The sequence below is a fragment of the Bos indicus x Bos taurus genome, chromosome 3 (assembly GCF_003369695.1).
Source record: "Bos indicus x Bos taurus breed Angus x Brahman F1 hybrid chromosome 3, Bos_hybrid_MaternalHap_v2.0, whole genome shotgun sequence".
NCBI lineage: Eukaryota > Metazoa > Chordata > Mammalia > Artiodactyla > Bovidae > Bos > Bos indicus x Bos taurus.
Genome location: NC_040078.1, coordinates 35133157 through 35149857, shown reverse-complemented (window position 1 = coordinate 35149857; position 16701 = coordinate 35133157). Strand labels below are relative to the sequence as shown.

General features: G+C 38.7%; 1 protein-coding gene and 1 pseudogene across 2 annotated transcripts in view; one reads left to right on the top strand and one right to left on the bottom strand.

The window, feature by feature from the left end:
* LOC113890481 (calcium-binding mitochondrial carrier protein SCaMC-1-like) overlaps positions 1–16701 on the bottom strand; it is an 87901-nt gene that overhangs the window by 23756 nt on the left and 47444 nt on the right. For both annotated transcript variants that reach the window (XM_027538352.1, XM_027538351.1), the window contains 2 exons: positions 16099–16257; positions 1162–1314 (listed from right to left, as the gene is read on the bottom strand). In XM_027538352.1, the coding sequence (XP_027394153.1) occupies positions 1162–1314; positions 16099–16257 (312 nt within the window). The remainder of the gene's footprint in view (positions 1–1161; positions 1315–16098; positions 16258–16701) is intronic.
* On the top strand, positions 14147–14957 carry LOC113882354 (annotated as a pseudogene).

Here is a 16701-nt window from a genome sequence, read left to right as displayed (position 1 = left end):
AACCAAGGTTCTACCAAAGAAGCAAATTAATGCTGCTGCTGCTGCTGCTGCTAAGTCGCTTCAGTCGTGTCCGACCCTGTGCAACCCCATAGACGGCAGCCCACCAGGCTCCCCTGTCACTGGGATTCTCCAGGCAAGAATACTGGAGTGGGTTGCCATTTCCTCCTCCAGTGCATGAAAGTGAAAAGTGAAAGTGAAGTCGCTCAGTCGTGTCCGACTCTAGCAACCCCATGGACTGTAGCCTACCAGGCTCCTCCATCCATGGGATTTTCCAGGCAAAAGTACTGGAGTGGGGTGCCATTGCCTTCTCCAAAATTAATGCTGTGTATTATTAAATGTTTAAAGAAAAAAGTTACTATAAGATTTACATTGAAAATGTAAAACTGGAGATGCACAGTGTACTAAGACTCTAATGTGATGCTAATAATTTATATTACTTGAAAATAAATATAGCTCATCTCAAAGTGAATTATTTGAGCAAAAGTAAGATCCTAAATCAGATGAACAATTTTTTTGTTTGTTTTATTTTTTGTTTTTTTTTTTCAGATTAACAAATTTTAAAACAAATATTCACATTATTAAAAGTAAAAACAATACTGAAACATTTTTTGAGGGTCTCTCAGAGAAGGCAATGGCATCCCACTCCAGTACTTTTGCCTAGAAAATCCCATGGATGGAGTAGCCTGGTAGGCTGCAGTCCATGGGGTCGCAAAGAGTCGGACACGACTGAGCGACTTCCCTTTCACTTTTCCCTTTCATGCATTGGAGAAGGAAATGGCAACCCACTCCAGTGTTCTTGCCTGGAGAATCCCAGGGACGGGGAAGCCTGGTGAGCTGCCGTCTATGGGGTCGCACAGAGTTGGACACGACTGAAGCGACTTAGCAGCAGCAGCACATGGGAAAACTGAAATCAAAGAACTACTAATAGACAATAGAATAGATTATATTACAGTTATAATATGGTCCATGGACTACCTCTTCAAACAAAAGCAATATGAAAATATCAAAAATAAATAAGAATAAATAAAATCACTTATATTTAAATTCATATCTATTGCTTGAGCACACTCCACCAATGTTTTATGTTTTCTCTCATAAAAGTCTAAAATTTTTAAAATTTAAAATATGTCTTCTAAAATTCCACAGACAGTAATATTTTACCTGTTCATAGGTCCCAACCTTGAGCGCTGTCTCAGGTGCAATTTTTAAAACATTTACACCATTTCCTCGCCAAAGAGAAAGAATTCCTCCTTCTTTTACCATCTGCTTAAACCCATCCAGCAATCTCATTTTCCCTGACGGTAAACTATGAATCTAGAAATAAACAGCAAATTTATCTATTTTAAAATTTATTTTGCTGGTAATATAGCATTGATATTATGACGAATAAAATAATGATACATATATGTATAAATTTATGATCTTCAAAATAATTTTCATTGTCCTTTAGAGACATATAAAGTTGATAACATTAATTGGCTGTTGTCCCCAAATACATATTTTAATTTCACACATGAAAATGAATTAAACAAACAGGTATAACTTGGTTTTCAGAGAATTTTTTCATACACAAGATGTATTGTTGCTGCTAAAATATTACAGGTTCATTAAAGAGTGGATTGAAATGTATGAAAAACACATCAAACTTTCAATACTCCTGGGTAGAGAGGTGTTATTGGTTGAATTGCGTGTCCCCTGAAATCATATGCTTGTCAAGTCACTTCAGTTGTATCTAACTGTTTGTGACCCTAAGGACTGTAGCCCATCAGGCTCCTCTGTCCATGGGATTCTCCAGGCAAGAATACTAGAGTAGGCTGCCAAGCCCTCCTCCAGGGCATCTTCCTGACCCAGAGATCAAACCTGCATTTCTTATGTCTCCTGAATTGGTGGGCAGGTTTGTTACCACTAGTGCCACCTGGGAAGCCTGAAACTTATATCTTTAAGTCCTAATCCTTAATGTCTCTGAAAGTGACCTTGTTTAGAGACATGGTCTTTACTAGGATAATTAAGTTAATGTAAGGTCATTAAGTGGGCCCTAAGTATCTAAATGAAGAGTTCCAAAGAATAGCAAGGAGAGATAAGAAAGCCTTACTCAGCAATCAATGCAAAGAAATAGAGGAAAACAACAGAATGGAAAATACCAGAGATCTCTTCAAGAAAATTAGAGATACCAAGGGAACATTTCATGCAAAGATGGGCTCGATAAAGGACAGAAATGGTATGGACCTAACAGAAGCAGAAGATATTAAGAAGAGGTGGCAAGAATACACAGAAAATACACAAAAAAGAGCTTCACGACCCAGATAATCACGATGGTGTGATCACTCATCTAGAGCCAGACATCCTGGAATGTGAAGTCAAGTGGGCCTTACAAAGCATCACTACGAACAAACTAGTGGAGGTGATGGAATTCCAGTGGAACTATTTCAAATCCTGAAAGATGATGCTGTGAGAGTGCTGCACTCAATATGCCAGCAAATTTGAAAACTCAGCAGTGGCCACAGGACTGGAAAAGGTTGATTTTCATTCCAATCCCAAAGAAAGGCAATGCCAAAGAATGCTCAAACTACTGCACAATTGCATTCATCTCACATGCTAGTAAAGTAATGCTCAAAATTCTCCAAGCCAGGCTTCAGCAGTACGTGAACCGTGAACTTCCTGATGTTCAAGCTGGTTTTAGAAAAGGCAGAGGAACCAGAGATCAAATTGCCAACATCTGCTGGATCATCAAAAAAGCAAGAGAGTTCCAGAAAAATATCTATTTCTGCTTTATTAACTATGCCAAAGCCTTTGACTGTGTGGATCCCAATCAACTGTGGAAAATTCTGAAAGAGATGGGAATACCAGACCATCTGACCTGCCTCTGGAGAAACCTGTATGCAGGTTAGGAAGCAACAGTTAGAACTGGACATGGAACAACAGACTGGTTTCAAATAGGAAAAGGAGTTCGTCAAGGCTGTATACTGTCACCGTGCTTATTTAACTTATATGCAGAGTACATCATGAGAAACGCTGGGCGGGAAGAAGCACAAGCCGGAATCAAGATTGCCGGGAGAAATATCAATAACCTCAGATATGCAGATGACACCACCCTTATGGCAGAAAGTAAAGAGGAACTCAAAGCCTCTTGATGAAAGTGAAAGTGGAGAGTGAAAAAGTTGGCTTAAAGCTCAACATTCAGAAAATGAAGATCATGGCATCTGGTCCCATCACTTCATGGGAAATAGATGGGGAAACAGTGGAAACGATGTCTGACTTTATTTTGGGGGGCTCCAAAATCACTGCAGATGGTGATTGTAGCCATGAAATTAAAAGACACTTACTCCTTGGAAGGAAAGTTATGACCAACCTAGATAGTATATTAAAAAGCAGAGATATTACTTTGCCAACAAAGGTCTGTCTAGTCAAGGCTATGGTTTTTCCAGTGGTTATGTATGGATGCAAGAGTTGGATTGTGAAGAAAGCTGAGTGCCAAAGAATTGATACTTTTGAACTGTGGTGTTGGAGAAGACTCTTGAGAGTCACTTGGATGGCAAGGAGATCCAACCAGTCCATTCTAAAGGAGATCAGTCCTGGGAGTTCTTTGGAAGGACTGATGTTGAAGCTGAAACTCCAATACTGTGGCCATCTCATGTGAAGAGTTGACTCATTGGAAAAGACTCTGATGCTGTGAGGGATTGGGGGCAGGAGGAGAAGGGGATGACAGAGGATGAGATGGCTGGATGGCATGACTGACTCGATGGACATGAGTTTGGGTAAACTCAGGGAGTTGGTGATGGACAGGGAGGTCTGGTGTGCTGCAATTCATGGGGTCACAAAAAGCCAGACACGACTGAGTGACTGAACTGAACTGAAAAGCTAATATGACTGGTATCCTTACAAAAAGGGGAAATTTGGACACAAGTATGTATCTGTTAGTCACTCAGTCATGTCCAGCTCTTTGGGACCCCATGGACTGTAGCCCACCAGGCTTCTCTGTCCATGGGATTTACCAAGCAAGAATACTGGAATGGGTTGCCATTTCCTTCTCCAGGGGATCTTCCCAACCCAGGGATCAAACCCGGGTCTCCTGCATTGCTAGCCGATTCTTTACCATCTGAGCCACCAGTGAAGTTATCTACAAGCCAACAGGAGAGTCCTGGAACAGATCCCTCCCTCTCAGCCCTCAGAATGCACCAACCCTTCCACCACTTTGATCTCAGACTTCTAGCCTTCAGAACTGTGAGGCAAATCTCTGTTGTTTGAACCAGTCAGGGGGATTCCTGGGTGGTTCAGTGGTGATGACTCTGCTGGGGGCCCAGGTTTGACTCCTGGTGGGAGAACTAAGATTCAACAAGCCATAAGGTGCGCCAAAGGATCACAGGTCATTTTAATGTCTTCCTTTATATTTTCCCATTTTTCTATGTATTATTTTATAATAAGAAAAATGTTTTTAACAAAGTGAAAATTAAAACATTAATACCCTCCTGTCTATAAGAGAATAATAATGAGAGAGCAAAGTGAAATGGGTTTTCTCATTTCCTATGAACAGAAAAAGTCTAAAAAACCATTTAACTATATACACACACACACACACACAGACACACACACACACACAGCCTTTAAGATATTCACATCAGTACTTAAACTTTTCAGAATTCATTCTAAGTAGGCAACTCTAAATATGAAAAAACTCATAAACTATTATGAATAATAGTTTTAAAATAGCTTTAAAGGAGTTTTAAAAATCCCTACATGTCCAAGAATAGAAAAAAATGGTAAGTAAGTTATGACATCCATGAGAATACTACATAGTCATTAAAAACTGTATTTAAAGAAGATACAGGGGGGTGGTCCTAAGATGGCAGAGGAATAGGAGGGGGAACTACTTTCTCCCCCACAAATTCATCAAAAGAACATTTGAACGCTGAGTAAACTCCACAAAACAACTTTTGAATGCTGGCAGAGGACATCAGGCACCCAGAAAAGCAGCCCATTGTCCTCAAAAAGAGGTAGGAAAAAATATAAAAAACAAAAAGAGAGACAAAAGAGGTAGGGATGGAGCTCCGTCCTGGGAAGGGAGTCTTAAAAGAGAGAGACATTTCCAAACACCAGGAAACACTCTCACTGCCGAGTCTGTGGTGAACCTTGGAACTACAGAGGTCAATATAATTGGGAGGAAAAATAAATAAATAATTAAAACCTACAGATTACGTGCCCAACAGTAACTCCCCCAGCAGAGAAGCAGCACAGATGCCTGCACCCGCCACTAGCAAGCGGGGGCTGGGCAGGGAAGCGTAGGCTGCATTGCTTAGAGGAAGGACTGGGCCTGAATGCCCCGAGGGCAATCTGAGGGAACTAACTTGGGCTAGCAAACCAGACTGTGGGATAGCTACCACGTGAAATGCCCTAACCTAAGATACAGCCAGGCCCTCTCACAAAACAAAGGACTGACTAGAGCTATGCAAAAAGCCCTAACCTAAGACACTGTCAGGCCCCCTCACAGAACAAAGGACTGAACAGAACTAGCCGGCTGCAGACCATCCCCCTCCAGTGACAGGCAGCCAGAGCCAGAAGGGGGCAATCACGGCCCCAGAGAGGCATTATCTACCAAACTGCAAGCAGGCTTCTTTGCTAACCAAGACTTCTTGGGATTCTGGACAGTCAACATCCGCCAGAAGGTGCTCCAGTTGTACACCCAGAAAACTGAGAGGCAGGGACAGGGGAGGCAATAAGTCGCAGTGACCGCGCTCGCCAAACACCTGGTCACCTGAGCTGCTTGGATCTGGGAAGGGCACAAAACGCAGGCCCAACTGAGTCTGCACCTCTGAGGACTACCCGAGTGCCTGAACCAGAGCGGCTTAGACCTGGGAAGTGCATACAACCCAGGGCCGACCTCGGACGGTTCCCGGCAGAGCAAACTAGAACCTAAGCAGTATAGACAGGGAAAGCACACACACCGTGAGTGGGGGCAAACCCAGTGTGGCGGAGACACTGCGAGCACACGCCAGTGTTATTTGTTTGCACCGTCCCTCCCTCCCCACAGCATGAACAAGTGAGCCTAAAAATGTATCCACAACCGCTCCATTGTGTCAGGGCAGAAATTAGACACTGAACATATCAGCAAACAGAAGAAGCTAAAACAGAGGGAACCTCCTTGGAAGTGACAGGTGCAATATATTAAAACCCTGTACTTAGTACCAACTACATAGGAAGGGGCCTATAGATCTTGAGAAATATAAGCCAGATCAAGGAACTATCTGAAAATGAACTGACCCCACACTGCCCACAACAACACCAGATAAAGTCCTAGATATATTTTTACTATCATTCTTTAATTAAAAAAATTTTTAAAGTCCTCTATTATTCCTTTAATTTTCATTTTTATAACCTACTATTACTTTGCAAAAAAAAAAAAGAGAGAGACCCTATTTTTAAAGCAAATTTCATATATATATATTTTATAATTTTTGTGACTTTGTTTCTTTTTTTCATTAATATTGTATTTTTGAAAATCTAACTTCTACTCTAGATTTTTAATCATTGCTTTTTGGTATTTGTTATCAATTTTATACCTTTAAGAACCCAATCTTCAGTACCCATTTTTACTTGGGAACGAGATTACTGGCTTGACTGCTCTCTCCCCCTTTGGACTCTCCTTCTTCTCCACCAGGTCGCCTCTATCTCCTCCCTCCTCCTTCTCTTCTATACCCAACTCTATGAATCTCTTCGTGTGTTCCGGACGGTGGAGGACACTTAGGGAACTGATTACTGGCTGGATCTGTCTCTCTCCTTTTGATTCCCCCCTTTATCCTCCTGGCCACCTCTGTCTCCTTCCTCCCTCTTTTTCTTCTCTGTGTAACTCCATGTACATCTCTGAGCAGTCCAGACTGTGGAGCACACATAAGGAAGTGATTACTGACTAGCTTTCTCTCTCCTCTTTTGATCCCACCTCATCTCATCCTGGTCACCTCTATCTCCCTCCTCCCTCTTCTTTTCTCCATGTAACTCTGTGAACCTCTCTGGGTGTCCCTCACTGTGGAGAAACTTTTCATCTTTAACCTAGATGTTTTATCAATGGTGCTGTATAGATGGAGAAGTCTTGAGGCTACTGTAAAAATAAGACTGAAAAGCAGGAGTCATGTCCAAATCCTGAGAACACCAGATAACTCCTGACTCTAGGGAACATTAATCAACAGCAGCTCATCAAACGCCTCCATACCTACAGTGAAACCAAGCACCACCCGAGGGCCAACAAGGTCCAGAGCAAGACATACCACGCAAATTCTCCAGCAACACAGGAACACAGCCCCGAGCTTCAATATACAGGCTGCCCAAAGTCACTCCAAACCCACTGACATCTCATAACTCATTACTGGACACTTCATTGCACTCCAGAAAGAAGAAATCCAGCTCCACCCACAAGAACACCAACGCAAGCTTCCCTAACCAGGAAACCTTGACAAGCCATCCATACAACCCCATCCACAGCAAGGGAACTCCACAATAAAGAGAAATCCACAAACTGCCAGAATACAGAAAGGTCACCCCAAACACAGCAATATAAACAAGATGAAGAGCAGAGGAATATCCAGCAGGTAAAGGAACAGGATAAATGCCCACAGAACCAAACAAAAGAGAAGAGAAGGGAATCTACCTGATAAAGAATTCCAAATAATGATTGTGAAAATGATCCAAAATCTTGAAATCAAAATGGAATCACAGATAAATAGCCTGAAGACAAGGATTGAGAAGATGCAAGAAAGGTTTAACAAGGACCTAGAAGAAATAAAAAAGAGTCAATATATAATGAATAATGCAATAAATGAGATCAAAAACACTCTGGAGGGAACAAATAGTAGAATAATAGAGGCAGAAGATAGGATTAGTGAGGTAGAAGATAGAATGGTAGAAATAAATGAATCAGAGAGGAAAAAAGAAAAATGAATTAAAAGAAATGAGGACAACCTCAGAGACCTCTGAGACAATGTTAATGACCCAACATTGGAATCATAGGAGTCCCAGAAGAAGAAGACAAAAAGAAAGACCATGAGAAAATACTTGAGGAGATAATAGTTGAAAACTTCCCTAAAATGGGGAAGGAAATAATGACCCGAGTCCAAGAAACCCAAAGAGTCCCAAATAAGATAAACCCAAGGCGAAACACCCCAAGATACATATTAATCAAATTAACAAAGATCAAACACAAATAACAAATATTAAAAGCAGCAAGGGAAAAACAACAAATAACACACAAGGGGATTTCCATGAGGATAACAGCTGATCTTTCAATACAAACCCTTCAGGCCAGGAGGGAATGGCAGGACATACTTAAAGTGATGAAAGAAAATAACCTGCAGCCCAAATTACTGTACCCAGCAAGGATCTCATTTAAATATGAAGGAGAAATCAAAAGCTTTACAGACAAGCAAAAGCTGAAAGAATTCAGCACCACCAAACCAGCTCTCCAACAAATGCTAAAGGATCTTCTCTAGACAGGAAACATGAAAAGGGTATATAAACTCGAACTCAAAACAATAAAGTAAATGGGAATGGGATCATACTCATCAATAATTACCTTAAACGTAAATGCGTTGAATGCCCCAACCAAAAGACGAAGACTGGCTGAATGGATACAAAAACAAGACCCCTATATATGTTGTCTACAAGAGACTCACCTCAAAACAAGGGACACATACAGACTGAAAGTGAAGGGCTGGAAAAACATATTTCATGAAAATGGAGACCAAAAGAAAGCAGGATTAGCAATACTCATATCAGATAAAATAGACCTTAAATAAAGGCTGTGAAAAGAGACACAGAAGGACACTATATAATGATCAAAGGATCAATCCAAGAAGAAGATATAACAATTATAAATATATATGCACCCAATATAGGAGCACCACAATATGTAAGGCAAATGCTAACAAGCATGAAAGGGGAAATTACAATAACACAATAATAGTGGGAGACTTTAATACCCCACTCACACCTATGGATAGAACAACTAAACAGAAAATTAACAAGGAAACATAAACTTTAAATGATAAAATAGACCAGTTAGACCTAATTGATATCTATAGGACATTTCACCCCAAAACAATGAATTTCACCTTTTGCTCAAGTGCACATGGAACCTTCTCCAGGATAGATCACATCCTGGGCCATAAATCTAGCCTTGGTAAATTCAAAAAAATTGAAATATTCCAATCATCTTTTCTGACCACAATGCAGTAAGATTAGATCTCAATTACAGGAAAAAAACTATTTAAAATTCCAACATATGGAGGCTGAACAATACACTGCTGAATAACCAACAAATGACAGAAAAAAATCAAAAAAGAAATCAAAATATGCATAGAAATGAATGAAAATGAAAACACAATAACCCAAAACCTGTGGGACACTATAAAAGCAGTGCTAAGGGGAAGGTTCATAGTAATACAGGCATACCTCAAGAAACAAGAAAAAAGTCAAATAAATAACCTAACTCTACACCTAAAGCAACTAGAAAAGGAAGAAATGAAGAACCCCAGGGTTAGTAGAAGGAAAGAAATCTTAAAAATTAGGGCAGAAATAAATGCAAAACAAACAAAAGAGACCATAGCAAAAACCAACAAAGCCAAAAGCTGGTTCTTTGAGAGGATAAATAAAATTGACAAACCATTAGCCAGACTCATCAGGAAACAAAGGGAGAAAATTAAATCAATAAAATTAGAAAAGAAAATGGAGAGATCACAACAGACAACACAGAAATACAAAGGATCATAAGAGACTACTATCAGCAATTATATGCCAATAAAATGGACAGCGTGGAATAAATGAACAAATTCTTAGAAAAGCAAAACTTTCCAAAACTGAACCACGAAGAAATAGAAAATCTTAACAGACCCATCACAAGCATGGAAATCGAAACTGTAATCAGAAATCTTCCAGCAAACAAAAGCCCAGGTCCAGACGGCTTCACAGCTGAATTCTACCAAAAATTTAGAGAAGAGCTAACACCTATCTTACTCAAACTCTTCCAGAAAATTGCAGAGGAAGGTAAACTTCCAAACTCATTCTATGAGGCCACCATCACCCTAATACCAAAACCTGACAAAGATGCCAGAAAAAAAGAAAATTACAGGCCAATATCACTGATGAACATAGATGCAAAAATCCTTAACAAAATTCTAGTAGTCAGAATCCAACGACACATTAAAAAGATCATACATCATGACTAAGTGGGCTTTATCCCAGGAATGCAAGGATTCTTCAATATCTGCAAATCAATCAATGTAATATACCATATTAACAAATTGAAAAATAAAAGCCATACAATTATCTCAATAGATGTAGAGAAAGCCTTTGACAAAATTCAACATTCATTTATGATTAAAAAAAATCTCCAGAAAGCAGGAATAGAAGGAACATACCTCAACATAATAAAAGCTATATATGACAAACCCACAGCAAACATTATCCTCAATGGTGAAAAATTGAAAGCATTTCCCCTAAAGTCAGGACAAGACAAGGGTTCCCACTCTCACCACTACTATTCAACATAGTTTTGGAAGTTTTGGCCACAGCAATCAGAGCAGAAAAAGAAATAAAAGGAATCCAAATTGGAAAAGAAGAAGTAAAACTCTCACTGTTTGCAGATGACATGATCCTCTACATGGAAAACCCTAAAGACTCCACCAGAAAATTACTAGAGCTAATCAATGAATATCGTAAAGTTGCAGGATATAAAATCAACACACAGAAATCCCTTGCATTCCTATACACTAATAATGAGAAAATAGAGAAATTAAGGAAACAATTCCATTCACCATTGCGATGAAAATAAAATACTTAGGAATATGTCTACCTAAAGAAACAAAAGACCTATATATAGAAAACTATAAAACACTGGTGAAAGAAATCAAAGAGGACAGTAATAGATGGAGAAATATACCATGTTCATGGATTGGAAGAATCAATATAGTGAAAATGAGTATACTACCCAAAGTAATCTATAGATTCAATGCAATCCCTATCAAGCTACCAAGGGTATTTTTCACAGAGCAAGAACAAATAATTTCACAATTTGCATGGAAATACAAAAAAACCTTGAATAGCCAAAGCAATCTTGAGAAAGAAGAATGGAACTGGAGGAATCAACCTGCCTGACTTCAGGCTCTACTACAAAGCCACAGTCATCAAGACAGTATGGTACTGGCACAAAGACAGAAATATAGATCAATGGAACAAAATAGAAAGCCCAGAGATAAATCCATGCACCTATGGACACCTTATTTTTGACAAAGGAGGCAAGAATATACAATGGAGAAAAGACAATCTCTTTCACACGTGGTGCTGGGAAAACTGGTCAACCACTTGCAAAAGAACACTAGAACACTTTCTAACACCATACACAAAAATAAACTCAAATGGATTAAAGATCTAAATGTAAGACCAGAAACTATAAAATTCCTAGAGGAAAACATAGGCAAAACACTTTCTGACATAAATCACAGCAGGATTCTCTATGACCCACCTCCCAGAATATTGGAAATAAAAGCAAAAATAAACAAATGGGACCTAATCAAAATTAAAAGCTTCTGCACAACAAAGGAAACTATAAGCAAGGTGAAAAGACAGCCTTCAGAATGGGAGAAAATAATAGCAAATGAAGCAACTGACAAAGAACTAATCTCAAAAATATACAAGCAACTCCTGCAGCTCAATTCCAGAAAAATAAATGACCCAATCAAAAAATGGGCCAAAGAACTAAACAGACATTTCTCCAAAGAAGACATACAGATGACTAACAAACACATGAAAAGATGCTCAACATCACTCATTATCAGAGAAATGCAAATCAAAACCACAATGAGGTACCATTTCATGTCAGTCAGAATGGCTCCTATCTAAAAGTCTACAAGCAATAAATCCTGGAGAGGGTGTAGAGAAAAGACAACCCTCTTGCACTGTTGGTGGGAATGCAAACTAATACAGCCACTATGGAGAACAGTGTGGAGATTCCTTAAAAAACTGGAAATAGAACTGCCATATGACCCAGCAATCCCACTGCTGGGCATACACACTGAGGAAACCAGAATTGAAAGAGACATGTGTACCCCAATGTTCATCGCAACACTGTTTATAATAGCCAGGACATGGAAGCAACCTAGATGTCCATCAGCAGATGAATGGATAAGAAAGCTGTGGTACATATACACAATGGAGTATTACTCAGCCGTTAAAAAGAACACATTTGAATCAGTTCTAATGAGGTGGATGAAACTGGAGCCTATTATACAGAGTGAAGCCAGAAAGAGAAACACCAATACAGTATACTAACGCATATATATGGAATTTAGAAAGATGGTAACAATAACCCTGTATGTGAGACAGCAAAAGAGACACAGATATATAGAACAGTCTTTTGGACTCTGTGGGAGAGGGAGAGGGTGAGGGTGGGATGATTTGGGAGAATGGCATTGAAACATGTATAATATCATATAAGAAACGAATCGCCAGTCCAGGTTCGATGCAGGATACAGGATGCTTGGGGCTGGTGCACTGGGATGACCCAGAGGGATGTTATAGGGAGGGAGGAGGGAGGGGGGTTCAGGATGGGGAACACATGTATACCTGTGGCGGATTCATGTTGATGTATGGCAAAACCAATACAATATTGTCAAGTAATTAACCTCCAATTAAAATAAATAAATTTATATTAAAAAAATTTTTTAAATGATCATTTTGGATGGTGAGAAAGATAATTTTTCTACTTTCTACTTTTTTACTTTCCAAATATCCCTTAGTAAGCATATACTCACTTTATTTTAAAAATATAATTTTTAAAAGACCAAACAAGTGACTATAGAAAGTTGAATGTGGTTTTGCTAAAATAGTAACAGTACTATTTCTTCATGTTATTTCTCCACAAAAATGATGGCTCTCATATTTTAAGCACTGACTACAATGACAGGTATAATGCAAAGCACTTTATAAAATTTTTTTTAATTCTTACAATAACCCTGGCATCATAATTCTCATTTTATAGACCCAATTAAAAGAGATCAAATGACTTTCCCAGCTGTAAAGTAAGTAGCAAAGCCAGAATTAAAACCTCGGGCTCTCTGACTCTACAAGAGACCTGCTTTTAAACTACAGTAAACTACTCACCATACAACACACGTCGTTCTTTTGTTCACAGTGTTCTTTTCCAGTTGTGTGAAGCTCACAGAGAAATACCTCTATCAATAAAGGAGACAAGTTCTAGTGAACCCATCTCCTTGTCAAATACATGTATGAATGAAAGCCATGAGACCCAAGCCAGAGTGGCACAAAAAGGGCAGCGTCTTGCCTCCTCTTGCCTCTCATTAGATTACTCTTCTCTTCCATTTCTAACCCATTTTCCATCTATCATAGCTTCTCTTTTTTCTCACTTATTTTCTTCTCTATTTTCCTTCTCTTTTGTTCAATCTCCCATCCTCTTCCCCCTCCTATCTATCCAGCCCCCTTAAATCTTTCTCTTTTTTCACTTTCTGGAAATACCTCTACTGTTTATACTTTTTCATTCTCCCTAATCCACTCACCTATTTTTATGCCCTAGGAGAAAATTCCTACTCTGTAGCTCCACAATACCCATATATCTGGACACATAGCAAGTACTCCTGTTATAATTATTATTTTTCAGCAGCACCATCAGCATATAGATTTGTTGTCTACATTTCTGTTAGGTTCTGAAGTATAAGAAAATATGCTTTTAATCCAGCACCAAGCATATTAACAATGGGCACTTAAAATACATATTTATTCTCTTTATTTTCCGAGTCCCTTTCCCATTTTTTCATCTCCTTATATGTCTCTGTTTCTATGTAGTTCTGTACGGTATCCACATATTTTTCCTTTCCACCTCATTTTTAAATTTTCTACCAGGCCTGGTCGCTGAGGAAGCCAGGTCTTCTATTTCTACCTGCAAAAGAGAACTTTTAATTTCTGCTCTTTTCTAAAAGCTAACTGAATTTAGTCACCTGACAGGATACAATATAGGTTACATATGGAATCAAACATACAGAAGAATGATAGGTTATTTGCCTTACTGTCTTATGCCAGTTAACTCACAGTGTACAATTATAACTATTCAGCTTATTTTCATAGTATCTTGGAAGTGATCAGCTGCCTCCAGATGAAGCTGAACATTTCCTTCCCAGCCACTTGTTGCACATCCACTGACGTGAATGATGAACACAAATGTCCTACCTTTTGAGGGAAGCATATAGACATAGAAGTTGCTGCCGATGCTCTGGGAGAATGGGAGGGTTATGTGGGCCAAATCAGTGGTGGGAATGACAAACAAGGTTTCTCCATTAAGCACGGTGGCTTGACCCACGGCCATGTCCACCACTACTGAGGAAGAAGCAATTCTGTTATAGACCAAAGAGAAATGGAGAAAGGAAATGAAATCTGTTCAGAGTTGCACTCTGAATGCCAATGTGAGTGTTCTCAACTTGGTTATTGCAAAAATGAGATATTCCTAATTCTACTGTGCCTCACTGCCTGGGACACATGCACCCCTCCCCACCCCCCGCAAAAAAAAAAAAAAACAGCCAAATCCGTAAACTTTTCAGTCACTAAAGAAGATGATGTTCACCAGTATGTTGTCAGAAATCCCCTGAACAAAGAAGGTTTGAAACCCAGGACCACAGTACACAAGATTCAGTATTTTGTTGCTCCATGTGCCCTGCAACACAGATACTGGCATAATACTCTGAAGAAATAGCATACTAAGGAAAATAAGGAAGAGGCAACAAGAATATTATGAACTTTTGACCAAGAGAATGAAGCAAGCCAAAGAAAAACAGGAACAGACTGCCCAGAGATGGAGGCTGTCCTCCCTGAGGGCCCCTATCTTTAATTCTGAGTTAGTCAAAAATTTTTTACTCTTTCTTTTTTTTTGGCCATGTGGCATGTGGGGTCCTACTCCAACCAAGAGTTAAACCCACACACCCCGCACTGGAAGTGCAGAGTCTTAATCACTGGGCCACCAAGAAAATCCCCCCAAATAAGATTTTCTGAGTCACAAACAAACAAAATCATATAGCACCAAAAAATACTATTCATAATCCATTATCAAATATCACCTATGTTACCAAAAAAAGACAATAAAATACCCAGGTATGTAAATTTAATTATAAATTTAAATTTACTAGATTGTGAATTGGGCTTCCCTAGTGGCTCAGACAGTAAAGAATCCACCAGCAATGCAGGAGATGCAGATTTGATCCCAGGGTCGGGAAGATCTCCTGGAGAAGGACATGTCAACCCACTCCAGTATTCTTGCCTGGAGAATTCCATGGACAGAGGAGCCTGGTGGGTATAATCCATGGGATTGCAAAGAGTTGGACACAACTGAGTGACTAACACTTACTTACTGAGATTGTGTATTATTAATTTTGTATCATTGTAAAGAAAGTATTCAGCAAATATTAAATTTAAAAATAATTTTTTTTGGCCACAGGGCATGTGGGATCCTAGTTCCCCAACCAGGGGTCAAACCCACACCCCCAAATTGGAAGTAGGGAATCTTAACCACTGGACTTTCAGGGAAGCTCAGCAAATATTAACTTTTAATTGATACTTAACAGATTAAAATTAAACATGCATTATTTTATAACTACTGTTGACAATCTATTAATCAGTAAAATAAAATTAAATATTATTACCTCTAAATAGATATTAGTCAGTAACACATTCCTAGTAACTTATTTTCAAATTCTTAGAAATATTATTAGTACTTAAGTAGATTAGAACCACGCTATTATGTTAGGTTTCAGGGACTCGAGACACCTAATAAGTTAGACTAATTGTATGTCTTAACACTTCATTCATAGATTCAGTTATAATCCTGAGAAAAAATTTCTAAGAGTGGTTCTATTATTATTTCAAATAAAAAATTAATTTTAAAAGCATCTGAAAGAAAATTAAGGCATCTTTTAATATTGAAAATAAGAAAATTTGTTTTCAGAAAAAATGTAAAACTTCAGGGAGTAGTATGAAATGTGCCAAAACATTTCTTTTGAAAATTATCAAGATTTTTTTCAAGTTACTTTAATGCTTAAGGGCTAAAGTGCAAACTACCTGCATCATGACCTTCAAGCGGTCAAAAGGTGCCGTGCACGTCCTTGCAACTCCACCGGCTATCCCTCCTGCCACCAAGCGCTTCCACCAATTTCCAGAACGTTTTTCCTGTTCAGTAATGTCATCTGGAATAGCTATGCTCTCCCCTATGTCAATCATCTGATAAAACACAAAACAGAATTAGACGGTCAAGTGAAAACACTTGATAAGTAAAAGGATAACTCTGTACAAAGACCAAAAACCCAAAGATTATTTTTCATATCTCACCTCCTATTAATGAAGATTGACAATATTCTTAGCACTTGTACTAGACCAAATAATTTCTAATAGCACGTTCATGTATTGATTTAATGTAATATCCCAACTGGAGGTTTTAGTTTTAAATTCTCAAGCTATTTAGAGAATTCTCAAATATTAGACTAATCTCTTCCATGAAAAACCTAAACACTCCATGCAGGGATCATGTCCTAGTTATGCAACATAGTGTCTACCACACAGTAAATAAGGAATAAATGCTTAAAATTTTTTTCTCTATTTTATTTCAAGTTCTCTCAGATTACAAAACTTAACCTGAGTCAAAATTCAAGAGTAGCATTTTATATG